Raw genomic sequence first — 13,929 nt, forward strand, 5'->3', positions numbered from 1 at the left:
TTCCTGGGCCAAATGCCCAAAATGAAAACACGCAACATTTTTCAAATTAAAGGGTGCGGATGCTTTTTCTTTATATATACTTCTCAACAGCAATCTCAGTTTTTCAGTACAAGTCTCATTTGATCTAATAATACTACAAATAATTCCTGCCAATTAAAAATAGCCTTGTGGATATAATATAATGGATACAGCTACCATATGCACCAGAATGGGAACACACACATCTAAAAGGAGAAACCATGTGGAGACATAGCTTGCTGAGAGTGGATTGCAGAGATATGTTCAGTCTCCAAAGATCCTAGGCTACTGTTGACTTTTCCTAATCGTCTTGTACAGGCCTTTTTTCTAGAGAAACAATAACAGAGGAAGAGTCTTCAAACCACTAACTGTACGCAGTTAAAAACAGAGAGATTTATCACTTGACCTTTACTTTCCAGCCTGTCCTCTGTATTAACAAATCAGTACAACATGACAAAATGGCAAACAGATGGATAGAGAAACATTTATGATAAACTCAGCTCACTATGTTCAGTGAGCCAACTTCAATGTTTTCTTCTTCTTTGGGGTTTAGAAATGTCTTACGAAAAAGTTCAGTTTATGTCAACTTTTACATCAGTAAGGCTCACAGAGAGTAATCAGTTCTACAATCACTTCATACAGCTATGTTTCCTTTCCCTTGAAACACTGGGAATAGCCCTTTGTGCTACAATACTATGTATAAATCTGACCCTTATCACACAGCTCAATACAATATACCTGTGTATGAGGAAACCAGAAGACTTCCAAGGCTATTTTCTGCTCTTAAGTTACAGCAGTGCATCTCCAAGCAGTGTATGGAGAAGCACGGTGTAACTGAATGCAGAAATAGCCAACATTAAGAACAAAATCAAACAGAGATGTTTTAAAATATAATAAGCCAGATGGTCCAAATCAGTGGGATTGGGCAGATTTCACTAAGAGCTGAATTTTGTCCTGTGTGTGTCTAGAACATTTGGGTTGCTACTTTATAACATAATGTTTGATTGAATTTTAAAGAAGAAACCTTTGAACTACAAATTCAAAAGCACTTGAACTTTCGTTTTAAATGAGCTGGGAATAATTTAGTAGAATAAAACATCTGGTAATAATCCAAATTTTATAGTTCTCAGTCCTTTAAGCCATGTTTTTACTTAGCCCAAGTAACAAGCTCAGACCTGCAAAATATTAGTTGCACATTACTATTACTATACACGTAAATATACAAACATTATAGGGAATTCATATTTGCCATGAAAAAATACTCTACATATGAGGTAACTCATTATGGGGCATTATTATTGTTATTTACATCCTGCTTCTTCATTCTATTGCAATTGTGCCTCAGAACTGCAATCAGGACCCCACTGTACTATGACAACATTTCCCAAACTTTTGAAAATTGAGCCCCCTTCAGGAAAATGAAACCAATCATGCCCTCAAATCATATGTTGTTATAGGCCTACACTTCTTACTTTATATATATTCCACATCCCTATCTTTCCCTAGCAGCCCCCCCTCCACACACAAATGCTTTCCAAAGATGTAACTCTTCATAATATGATACTTCCTCTCTTTTCCTGCATGGTCTGAGCAGTGACATAGTTAACAATATTGACATTAAAAGTATCATCACTGGGCACTTGAGTTAGCACCCACTGAAATGAATGGGGCAATTCACACGTCAGAGATATTGTTTCAGGTTCTCTGCAAACTCAAGCAGTCATCACTACATTGCTTACACTCTGGTTATGGTGTGAAAGTCTTCATTACAACAGAGGAAAACAAACCAGAAATTCTCTCCCATAGGAAATTATAATATTTCAACATTCGTTTTCATCCTGTATCAGGATGAAAAGTTGAAATATTGGAAATTTTCAATTTGGAAGTACCAAAACATTTTGTTTTCTATTTGAAATAAACATTTAGTTTTGGTTTGTTGAACCAAACTGCAACATTTAGCTTTGAGTTCATTCAACATTAGACTGCAATCACCTATGGTGTGATGGTGCCTCATAGGAGTGGTATATCAGATACCTCTTGTACCCTATGGACTGGGCTCCCTGGCCAGACATCTCCCATGATGCACCCCAGTCATGTGATTCCCATGTTGTAGCAAATGACTCAGTAAAAGGAAACCCCAGGGAATCATGAGAGATGTAATCCAGCCAAGGAGCTTGGACCATAGGAGAGAATGGGGGCATGAAACACCTGAACCACAACATCCATGAGGCGCTGCATCACAAAATATTTTGGTTCACTTTAATTGAAATATTTTGATTTGGGTTGAACTGACCTGAAATAAAATATTTTGTTTTGATTTTCCCAACAGAAATCTTTTTTTGTCAAAAATCAAAATATCACTGTATAAAATTTCAATTGTGTGGAAACCGTATTTTCTATTAAAAACAAATCAAATATTTTCAGGGGGAAATTCCTGACCAGTTGTATTCCACTGTACATAACAGCTAGAATTACTCTTTGAAAAAAAAAAAAAAGAAAATGGTGACTCGAGAGCAACTGAGAAATCTGTCCATGCCCCCTCATCCAACTACTCTTTTGTGACATGACATACTGTATGAAACACTGTACAAACACCACAAACACAGTCCTTGTCCCAAGGACCCTGCAGTTGAAATTCTATTCTATCGTCCGTGACCACAGAGGGCTCTCTGTGTTTCTGGACTATGCAGATTCACCAGCCATTTGACCCCACAATGTGGGGATGCCACATCCAGAAGTGTGACTGTTAGGCTGCAGTGGAGCCAGAAGAGAGGATTTTCCCATGGAGATTCTCACTGTGAATCCCCATTGCTTGAACTGCGCACCAGGGAAAGGATTTACACCTATATGGCGTATGGGCGATTTCTCCTTGAGCTGAGTTTTAAATGTGAGAGATGCTTTCTGTGGTGAATTTAGAATAAGCTCTATCATATGATTTTTTTTCTTTGCTGTAAATTATGTCCTCTTTGCATTTATGATAACAGTGAAGAATAGACAGCTGTTGAGGGATACAGTTTACCATGTTATGTCCACTGAAATAATCTGGGCTGCTAAGTGATACAGTAACTCCTCGCTTAACGTTGTAGTTATGTTCCTGAAAAATGCTACTTTAAGCGAAACGATGTTAACCGAATCCAATTTCCCCATAAGAATTAATGTTGGGGCAGCAGCTGCCTCTCTCCATCCTGAGCCCTGTAGTATCCCCCCCTCACACACACACACCATGGAAATGGGGTAAAGAAACAGGGGGCAGGAGTGGGGGAGGGGGACACCCTGACATTATCCCCTCTCTTTCCCCACCCCTTGCACAGCAAGCAGAAGGCTCCTGGGAGCAGCTCCAAGGCAGAGGGCAGGAGCAGCACAAGGCAGTGTGGGGAGGGACAGCTGAACTGCAGGCAATTGATATCCTGCTGGGCAGCTGCTGCACAGGGAACTTAGGGGACTGGGGAGCTAATAGGGAGGATGCCGGTCCACCCTGGTTCCAAGCCCCCACTAGCTAGCTCCAACGGGCTACTCTTCCTGCAAGCAGTGGACAAAGCAGGCAGCAGCCAAACAACGTTATAAGGGAGCATTGCACAACTTTAAATGAGCATGTTCTCTAGTTGATCAACAATGTAACAATGAAACAACGTTAACTGGGAGAACTTTAAGTGGGGAGTTACTGTAATTCATTACTGCAATGAAATTACCTCACAGAAAACAGGAGTTCCATTTAAAGGGAATGGAACACCAAAAGAGGTTCATTTTGGTCCCAATCCTCTTCTCAGCACCCTGCTCTGGGTGCTTTGGAAATGCACAAGGGGAAATGGGAAGGGAGCTACCCACCAGACCAGAGCCTTTTCACAGCTGTTGCTGTAGCCTCTAATTTCCTGCACCATGCAGCCTTCCTACTCCCTTCTGCAGGTGTCTGCGGGGAAAACAGGGGAAGGCCCAGCTATTGACACTCCAGCCAGACCCTTACCCTCTGCTGTCAGCTGACATACAGTACAGCTCAGCTCCTGACCAAGCAACAGGTGTATAGGCCCTACTGCATAGGCCCTCCCTCAACAACTGTTCCTACTTTGAACGGCAGAATCATCCTGGTTCACTGCTGATGGCTCCTTCATTGCCACCAGCCACAGGAAAAGGGGCTAGATTTTCCCTATATCTGGAGATTCATATTAACAAGTGTCCTCTGCATCAATACTTCCAAAAAGACTGAATGAAAGTAGCCGACTCATTAGCTGCTCACTTATTAAGGGATGTATGCAGCTGAAATAGAATTTTTACACTACTAAAGATGTTAGTCAAAAATGCATACTCTGATTAACCAGTTCCTCTAAAGTTGGAAGTTCAGTTATGCACCCAATGGACTAGAGCCTTTGAGTATTTCAGGGAAAGTGCCCGATTCCAGAAAATTCAGCTGGAGCTGAAAAGTGTTTGTGTTAGCTATAGGCAAGCCCTTTACAAAAACCCAGCATATTTGAAGCCCAATATTTTACCTCACACAGATATGCTACTTCTCAAAATATTCCTCATCTTGAAAATTTAAAATAATTATTCCTGCAGGCGTCCAAGAAAGAAGCCACTCGCCTGTTTAGGCCTATCAACTGTTCTATTACATATTCCTTAAGGACTGTACTGCTAACGGTAAGTAGATAGGTATTTTACAAGTTAGCTCTAAATCAGACTCAGATATGTTCAAACAATTAATTTATTGTATTTCCCTGAGATTTTAATCCCAAAATTCCCACCTGGATGGAATGAAGACAGTATGGTTTCCTGTCGGTGGCAGACTCTCCCAGTGTTGCTTTTCTAGGATACGGGTAAGAAAGTTAGCCCTGAGGGAGTGAAATGATTCAAATTTCATCGTTTCTGAAGGCTTGTTTTACCCGCACAAGAGATTCACAATCTAAGAAAACCAGAGACATGCATAGAAAAGTAGAGCTACTGATTCTGCAAAAACAGAGTATCGGATTGGAAGAGTATTTATTTAAGACAAGGGAGGTTGATTCAGAATAGACTTTTTTTTTTTTTACACTGGTATAATCCCACTCGACTTCACTGGTATTACTCCTGATTGATGCCAGTATAATTTAGCCTTAAAATGTATGCAGCAAAGAAAATGCAGGTGAAGTGAAAAGTCTATCTCTAATTGCTATTTAAGGCTTAAGGTTCACTGAACTTTCTCCAAACAAACATACTGAAGCATCCAAATGTAAGAGGGTATAATCCCCCAAATGACCAAATACATTGTGAGTTTTATTTTAAAACCTCTGACTAAACAATATTATCAAAACAATGTGCTGTTAGCAAATTCTTTCCCAAAGTCTGGAAACAACTACACACTGAATTTCAATTACTCACATCTCTTGACCTACAGAAGAGAATACAAGTATGTACTCTGCAGCTAAGTAAATTTATTCAAGGATGCATTTTCAACATATCAAGTGGGGATTGGGATGCCCACCTTATACTTTCGCTAATGGGTATTACGAAGAGATGCTGTGACAGGATGCATTCGCTCCGCACTGGATCGGGAAGAGTTAACCTTACATTGTGGGCTAAGGAAGCAACACCCCCTCAGCTCTACTGGGCATGCTCCAAATGCACCAGTATAAAAGGGAGCAGCTCAGTTGGGGGCGGGGGGGAGGAGTACCGCTGGAGAGGAAGGACACACTTTGTAGGCTCCAGTCCCAGTTGCTGGGGACTGTGCAGACAGGGAACCTGAAGACATTGGAGACGCCCAGACCATAGCAGCGGGAACCACGGTAGGAAGCAGCCCAGGGGAATTAGACAGTGGTCCGGTTAGTGAGCCGGAACTTTGAGTCAGCGTGTTTCGATCGGACCCCCCGCTGATTCAGTGGCACATCCTCTGGCCACTACCAGGGCCCTGGGCTAGGGCCCGATGGAGAGGGAGGGCCCAGGCCCCCCTACCCAGGCCACCCCCCCCTTTTTGGTACATAGTGACCCCCTTCCCTGACAGAGGCCACTAGGCCTTACTACCCCACGGATGGCGCAAACATATTGACTTTGGCCTCTAGGCCTTGCTGCCCTGCTAACAGGGGCGCATCTATTGACCATGGCCAATGGGCCTTACTGCCCTGCTGACTGGGCAAATCTATTGACTTTGGCCGTTGAGCTTTACTGCCTTGCTAAGAGGGGCAAATCTATGGACTCTAGCTGCTAAGTCTTACTGCCCTGCTGACTGGAACGAATCTATTGACTTTGGCCGCTGGGCCTTACTGACCTGTTAACAGGGGCAAAGCCATTGACTTAGGCCACTAGGCCTTACTGCCTGGCTGAGTGCGGCAAATCTATTGATTTTTCTATTGACTCTGGCCATTGGGCCGCACTGCCCTGCTAATAGGGGAGAGTACATTGACTTTGACTATTAGGCCTCATTGCCCTGTTAGCAGGGGTAAGTATATTGACTCTGGCTATGGAGGCATAAACGCAGGTTACGTATGCCCCGCCCCTACACCCTAGGGAAGACGGTGCACACTCGCCCCACATTGGACAGGGTCCCCCCAACCCTGTCACAGATGTATATAAACTTGCAGACTACTCTTCGCAGGACAAAGAATGAGGGTGAGAGAAGCACAATGAGTCAGTACTCAACCAAATCCCTTTCTAACATTTGTGCTGAGGTCAAAGAAGGGGAGGGAGATGGAAAGATTCATATCACTATTATATTGGGAAAATAGGCACAATCTCCTATTAATTCTAAACCACAGCTAGTCTTACATAATGCCTATTAGACATCCTTCACTCTTATGTACTAGCTCCAAATGCAGTAATCATTGTGTCACTTCAAACCCACTAAACATCAGGCACTCTGATTTGAACATAAAGTATCACAGGAATTCAGAAGCAGACCTTCAGGCATGGGGAAATCTTTTTCATTATATCTGTGTTTTCTGGACTGTAACTGTGCTGTAGGACAATCAATGTTTGGGTTTTTTGCATTTTTTTATTTTTATTTTACAATACCAAGCTCTTAAAAAAAATCTTTAGATGTGGTTTCCCTGATGAACTGAAGCATGAAAAAAAGATGTTTTGATCTCACAGCACACAGCAGTCCAGAGGCAAATCTGTCTTCTTGCCTAATAACTTTCAGTGAAACTAATCAACATATGTTTATTTAATGGACCAAAGAAAGAGACATACCAGTATGTTGTACTCTTACAATATGTGCAGACACAAACAAACAAGTAGCCTCACATATGTTTGTAGTAGGGTGACCAGACAGCAAATGTGAAAAATTGGGACAGGGGGTGGGGGGTAATAAGAACCTATATAAGAAAAAGGACCCCAAAATCGGGACTGTCCCTATAAAATCGGGACATCTGGTCACCCTAGTTTGTAGGTACCACTCACATACTTCTTATAGCTGCAGCTCAGGGACCAATTTTACAAAATTTAGCTCTATTACAGGGGTGGCCAAACTTACTGACCCTCTGAGCCTCATACAATTATCTTCAGAAGTTCAAGAGCCGCAAGACATGAACAACCTTTACACATGCATTTTTAAAAATATTAGCATCCTACTTACTGTATCACAGCTAATTACTGCTAGAGCTAGAGGCCTTGTGGGTCTCTATCCTAGTCATAAGTCTTTGGAAATCTGGTTGATATGTTGTCAAGGCAATATGGAGGAGCTCGGTCAGATGTTGATTTGTAAGGACTGCATGATGTTCCAATTTTACAAACTTCATCACAGAGTACAGCAATTCACAGGAGTATGTTGTGCCAAAAATTGAAATGAGTCACACATTAGTCTTTTTGAGTTGAGGATACTTCATTCCTGGCACTTGCTTCCAGAACTCGATTGTAGACTGATTTATGCATAATCTTTAGAGCCTTGTCTTCCTGCAGTTCCAATAGTTCCATTTCTACAGTAGATGTTTCTGTAACCACAGTTTTGGGAATCTGACAGCCGTCACTGATCACATCAACCATGAATGGATTTACAAAAACGGGGAAGCAGGATCTCAGCTTCTGCAAGTCTTCAAACCCGGACTGGAAGTCATTAAGCAGGCCTTGTAATTTAACCTTTGTGATCTTCTACTTTGATTACCCTACTCTTGAGATGGGGAAAGTGGTTGAAGTCTCTTGACACTATGTCTCTTTGCAGAAGCTTTAACTTGTTCTGGAAGCTGAAGACTGAGTAAGGTCAGAAATAATCTTATCCTTCCCTTGGAGTGCCAAGTTGACAGTTTGCAGAGCTGCATAATATCAATGAAAAACATCAGATCCTGCATCCATTGCTCATCTTTCAGTTGTGAACAGGACTTTTCCTTTTCTTCAAAGGAAAGCATTGATAGGCTCCATCAGTTCCACAAACGTATTTAAGATATTGTTGGTTGATAACCACCTCACAATACAGTTGAAAGAGACATCGTTAGGTTGTCTTCAAGATCCATCTGTTCAATGACATTTTTGAACTGTTTATGAGTCTTCTCATTTGAATGGATGAAATTGACAATTTTCAGGACTGTTTTTGTAACAATTTCATACCTGAAGTATCTGCCTGTGAGATGTTCACGATGGATGATGCAGGGAGAAACTCTGGAAATTTAGGATCGCTTTTCAAAAGTCTGAAAAGGCCTACTTTTTCCCGCCACCATTGCAGGTGCTCCATCCGTTGCAACACTGACAAGTTTATCCAGTGGTACATCAGCATTTGTCAATGCTTTATCAAGTGCATTATTTATGTCAACACCACAGGTTGTTTCTTTTAGCATCACTAAGTCCAACATTTCTTCTTTTACAATTACATCCGTGGAAACATAGCAAACAAATATCACTAGTGGTGGCTTATCTTGAATATCTGTGGATTTGTCAACAGCTAGTCTGAATGCTAGAGAATTCTTTAGACCATTTTGCATCTTGCTTGCATTAGCACAGATCTGGGAGATCTGCCTCTCTGTAGCATGGCACGAAATTGTAATTTGCTGTATTAGTCATTGAAGTTTTGTGTTACTTTGATCTAAAATTGCAACCACTTCTGCAATATTCTTCTTAACAAATTCTCCAACACGGATGTTTCGCACGAGTGATATTCCATGCCATAACAAAACTAGGTTCAGTCATTGTGTCAGCTTCCTTACTGAATGCCAAAAGTAGTGTCTGTTAACTGTCGAGGTGTAAATTTAATGTGGTTAGCTTATTTTTCTTTAATTCTGATCCAGGAGGATATTTAGAGGGAAAGTTATTGTGATTAGTTTCATAGTGACATTTCAAGTTGCTCGCTTCGTAGTGAGAGAGGAATGCATTGCAGATAAGGCACAGGGGTCTGCCACCTTTACTAGTGAATGCAAAATCTTCCTCCCATTCTGGCTGAAAACTTCAGTTTTCTTCTTCATACTTGCATTTCTTACAGTTTGATGATGTCATTGTCATCCATGAAATTAACATAAGCTTAACTCTTAAATCTATAACTATTCAACTGCAACTTATGAACAGTAAACACAGCCTGTAGTGTGCACCATGCAAGGAGATCACAGCACATAAGGTCATAGAATATCAGGGTTGGAAGGGACCTCAGATGGTCACCTAGTCCAATCCCCTGCTTAAAGCAGGACCACTCCCCAGTTAGATTTTTGACCCAAATCCCCCCCTCAAGGATTGAACTCTCAACCCTGGGTTTAACAGGTCAATGCTCAAACCACTGAGCTATCCCCTCAGCACTAGAGTGATGCAATTTCCTGTTATAATGAGCATGTGCCTCTGAAGCTGGAGCCTAGGCATCACTTGCAGGGCTGAAGCCCCAAGCAGCAGTGCCCCTCCTCCTGCAGATTTGAAGCCAAGAGCACCAGCTCACCCCTGCGACGTTGAAGCCTTGAGCCTTGGCTCCCCCCCCCTCCCCCGCAAAGCTGAAGCCCCGAGCCTTGGCTCCCTCCTCACAGGGCTGAAGCCGCAAGCGCCAGCTTGCCCTGCTGTGGGGTCAAGCCTCAAGCCTCAGTGGCCCCGCACGGGGATTGAGCAGCAAGCACCAGCTCAACCCCACCGCCCCCCACGGGGTGAAGCCCCAAGCTCAGTGAGCTACAGTTGACCCCTTAAAGAGCCACATGTGGCTTGCAAGCCGCGGTTTGGCCATGCCTGCTCTATTATATACTATTGCATGTTTTAGATAATTCAGGATAGAATCTCCTTGAAGGTTTTTTAATAACTTTCCATAAAAACTAGGACAGTAACAGTACACGAGATCCATAAAGTAAAGAGCACATAGTGATCTGAGACCTGCGAACTCAAGATACCACCTCTTCTTATATTCTTACATGACAGCTGAAATCAGCTGAGACAATTGAGCTGACAGTCCCAGCATTTCTACCTCTGAGGGCTGGGGGCAGGACATTTTCAGGGGAAGGCCCTTGACTCTGAAATTCTCTTCTCCCCTTAGCGTGAGTTTGATGACTTCCAGAGCATGTTTCAAACCCTGTTTACTCAGGCTTACCCCAGAGGGTGGGTATTTATTTTTTAAGGCGAAGGGTGGGAGTCATTGCTGACTTTATATCAATTGAGATTATTTTAAATTTTTACAGTACATTTCACAGAGAGAGAGAGAGAGAGAGAGAAAGTGATAAATGCATTATATAAAATGAATGAATAAATAATGAGGAACGTCTGCACTGAATCTAATAATATAATTTTGAAATACATGTAGTGCACATATACTGAAATTCAGATTCCACCGACAGATTTACCTGATAAACTCCAAGGTGTAGTACTGGATTGGGGAACTTCCTTCACTGACTCCAGGTTTCCATGATAGCGCAACCTCTGAATCAGAAACTACTATGACCTGAGGCTGACAGGGTGGTTCAGGGGGCATGCATTTATCTAAGCCAAAAGAATGGCATGTAATCAGTATTAGAAAAGCAGATGGATTTTATAGACACAAAACTCAACACACACACATACCCCTCCCAGCACTGAGAATCAGATTGGTTTCTTACCACAAAACAATCACACTTGTAAAAGTATTATGTTAAAAATATTTAAACTTAAGTACTGTACAAAAATCAGATTTAGCTAGGATTCACATGCTGCACTGTGGGCAAGAAATATGCTAGAGGAAAGAGGTTTCTTTCTTCAAATGCCCTTGCAGGCATTTATAAAGGGTCCACAAGGCACCTGGTACCTCGGGTGGCATTTATCCTTTTAAATCTTTTAATAATGTTACTGACCATTTTGCCATTACAAATACAGCCTGCCCTCTGACATGAGCGACTTTGAGCAAAACAGAAATTTTAGCTCTCACTCTGTGTTTACCTGCCAGCAAAATGAAATGTCTTGGATTAACTCTGCCTCAGCGGTTTCATAATGGAAAGCTATTTACACAGATTTTTACCTTGGGATAAGGTTGTGATGTCTCTGGGCATGCTGGGTCGTCCTTTTCCTGCCCAGCCATAAGCTCCTACACTAACGCGGTGTGGAGTGCCTGGCTTTAAATCGCCGATAACAACATCCTGTCAGAGACAAGAAAAAGAAGATACAAAAAAGTAATAGATCTGTTTCATGTTACTGAAAATGACATTGTGTGCTGTGTTGCTTGAATGGGAGAATCCTCTTACATGATATTTTCCATATTTCCCCTAGGAAAAATGCAAGAATGCCAATTCAGTACACAAACAAAACAGACAAACAAGGTCACGTGTTTCCTGAGAAGCTGTAGTTTTATCCCACAGGGATCTACAGAACTGACCTAGACCCATTTCTCAGCATAATTCCGAAGTCTGAAGAAAGTTTTTATGGAGATCACAATCACACACTTTGGCTGCTGAAATTTAAGTCACATACATTCCCCTTTAGAGCCAAATACTGGAGTTCATTATCTGTTTCCAGGGGACTGTAGCTGCTTCTGATGGTGAAGAAATGTATGACCTCTCCTTGTACGCAGATCAGGAACCAATGGAAGTAGATGCCCCCTGAAATTTTCATCCCACACTGCTCTGCTAATATCAACCGTGACCTGAAATGAGTGCCTCCCTTTATGGAAGACCAACTTACTTGTTTCTGTGCCACCATCACAGGAGAGGTTAACCCAAAGGCAAAACTGTCAACTGTCATATGTAAGGCATTGCTGAGCTCTGCATATGATAATTTTGTTATGTGTGATGCTGTTTAAGACTCCCAGCACAACCAAGTATTTATCTCATTGTCTGGTCCATTACAGAACATGTACTACCAGTCAGCTGGAACTATTCAGATCTCATATTTTGGCTCAGCCAAACATTAATAAAGATGGGTCCATGTGCAAAATTCAGATCCTGGTCAGGGTTTGGATCTCAAAAATCCTAGAAGTTGGGGAGCTCTTGGATATGGGTCCATCACCAATTGTTTCAATGGAAACCATAAATGACACCTCAGCTGTAATTCCAAAGATTAACCAAAGTATTTACATGAAGGCAATAATTGAACTGGATGATTTTATTATATGAAACATCATATATACATACACACACATACATATATGCACTTCTAAAGAGTCATCCAGATATTTAAAATATCACTCACAGTGCATGGGAAAATTCAGAGAGCTCTTTTCCCCTAAAGCTAAGAGCAACTTGAAATAGTATTTCCAGGTGCAGCAAGCTAGTGCAAGATCCTAATACTTTATTATCTGCCAGCCTCCTGATGCCAGCCTTTCTAATAAACTCTCCTTCTTTATTCCTGTGGGTAAATACTGTACTAGTCCAATAGTTCTACTACCTGTTATTGCTACCGCCAGTCCCAATCTGCAGTGAGCTCCAGAGAGGTAGACACCATAAGCTCATGCACAGTCCAACTGATTGGACAGAGGTCCTGCCACACACAGCTTGTTGTGAGTCAGGGTTTTAGTCTAATGTTAGAAAGTCAATGCAATTATATGAAGTGCTTTTAAAGCAAGTTAAGATATTTATATGGATCTGGACTGAGTTCCACCTTCTTGTACTCTTAGTGCATCTTAAAAGATTTGCTGTGTTGTGATACTAGAGGTATAGCGGGCTGAAATCTTTATTGCAGTACATTGGCTGTGTCACAGGTTTTATAGCAGGGGTAGGCAACCTATGGCACGCATGCCAAAGGCAGCACGCGAGCTGATTTTCAGTGGCACTCTCACTGCCCGGGTCCTGGCCACCGTCCCTGGGGCTCTGCATTTTTATTTAATTTTAAATGAAGCTTCTTAAACATTTTAAAAACCTTATTTACTTTACATATAACAATAGTTTAGTTATATATTATAGATTTATAGAAAGAGACCTTCTAAAAACGTTAAAATATTCTACTGGCACGCAAAACCTTAAATTAGAGTGAATAAATGAAGACTCGGCACACCACTTCTGAAAGGTTGCCGACCCCTGTATTATAGCAAGGTATGCCAAAGTTTAAACGGCATACAATGGGGCAGAATTTGGCCTTCTGTTTTATTAAAACATTATGGGCCTTACTGACATAAATGAGAGAAGCTCTGTTGACTGCAATGGAGCTATGCCAATTTACAGCAGTTGAAGAACTGGCCAAACATGAGCTTTGCAAAATCACCTAGGCCTAACTTTGACTCTATCATAAAATGTATTTCTCCTGTCAAGGTACACAAGCTCATAGCTATTAATTGTTCTCCAAGTTCAGGCACTTGACCTAGAAACCTTCCACCTCTAAAGCCTGCCTATTCTTTTTTTAGGACCAAGTCCACAGGCTTACACGTGTGCTTAATGTGTAGCATGTGAATAGCCCCACTAAACTCAATCGGATAAGAGCCTTAATGGGTGCCTTTATACTATATTTCCATGTTTGCTGTGTGCTGTTATTTATATGTTCTATGTTGTAAAACAATACCATGACCAGATATAATACATACTATCCGATTTGATAATGCTTATACTTACAGACTGGGACTGATTCTGCTCTCAGTTACAGCAGTGTAGGTCAGGAGGGAGCTCCATT

The 13,929-nt window shown here is 41.7% G+C and overlaps 1 protein-coding gene across 3 annotated transcripts in view; it reads right to left on the reverse strand.

Moving 5' to 3' along the window:
- EGFLAM (EGF like, fibronectin type III and laminin G domains) overlaps positions 1 to 13,929 on the reverse strand; it is a 166,020-nt gene that overhangs the window by 80,739 nt on the left and 71,352 nt on the right. For all 3 annotated transcript variants that reach the window (XM_054033187.1, XM_054033186.1, XM_054033185.1), the window contains exons 5-6: positions 11,354 to 11,471; positions 10,707 to 10,842 (exon numbers count right to left, since the gene is read on the reverse strand). In XM_054033187.1, coding sequence (XP_053889162.1) covers positions 10,707 to 10,842; positions 11,354 to 11,471 — 254 coding nt within the window. The remainder of the gene's footprint in view (positions 1 to 10,706; positions 10,843 to 11,353; positions 11,472 to 13,929) is intronic.

This window comes from Malaclemys terrapin, chromosome 6 (genome assembly GCF_027887155.1).
Source record: "Malaclemys terrapin pileata isolate rMalTer1 chromosome 6, rMalTer1.hap1, whole genome shotgun sequence".
Taxonomy (NCBI): domain Eukaryota; kingdom Metazoa; phylum Chordata; order Testudines; family Emydidae; genus Malaclemys; species Malaclemys terrapin.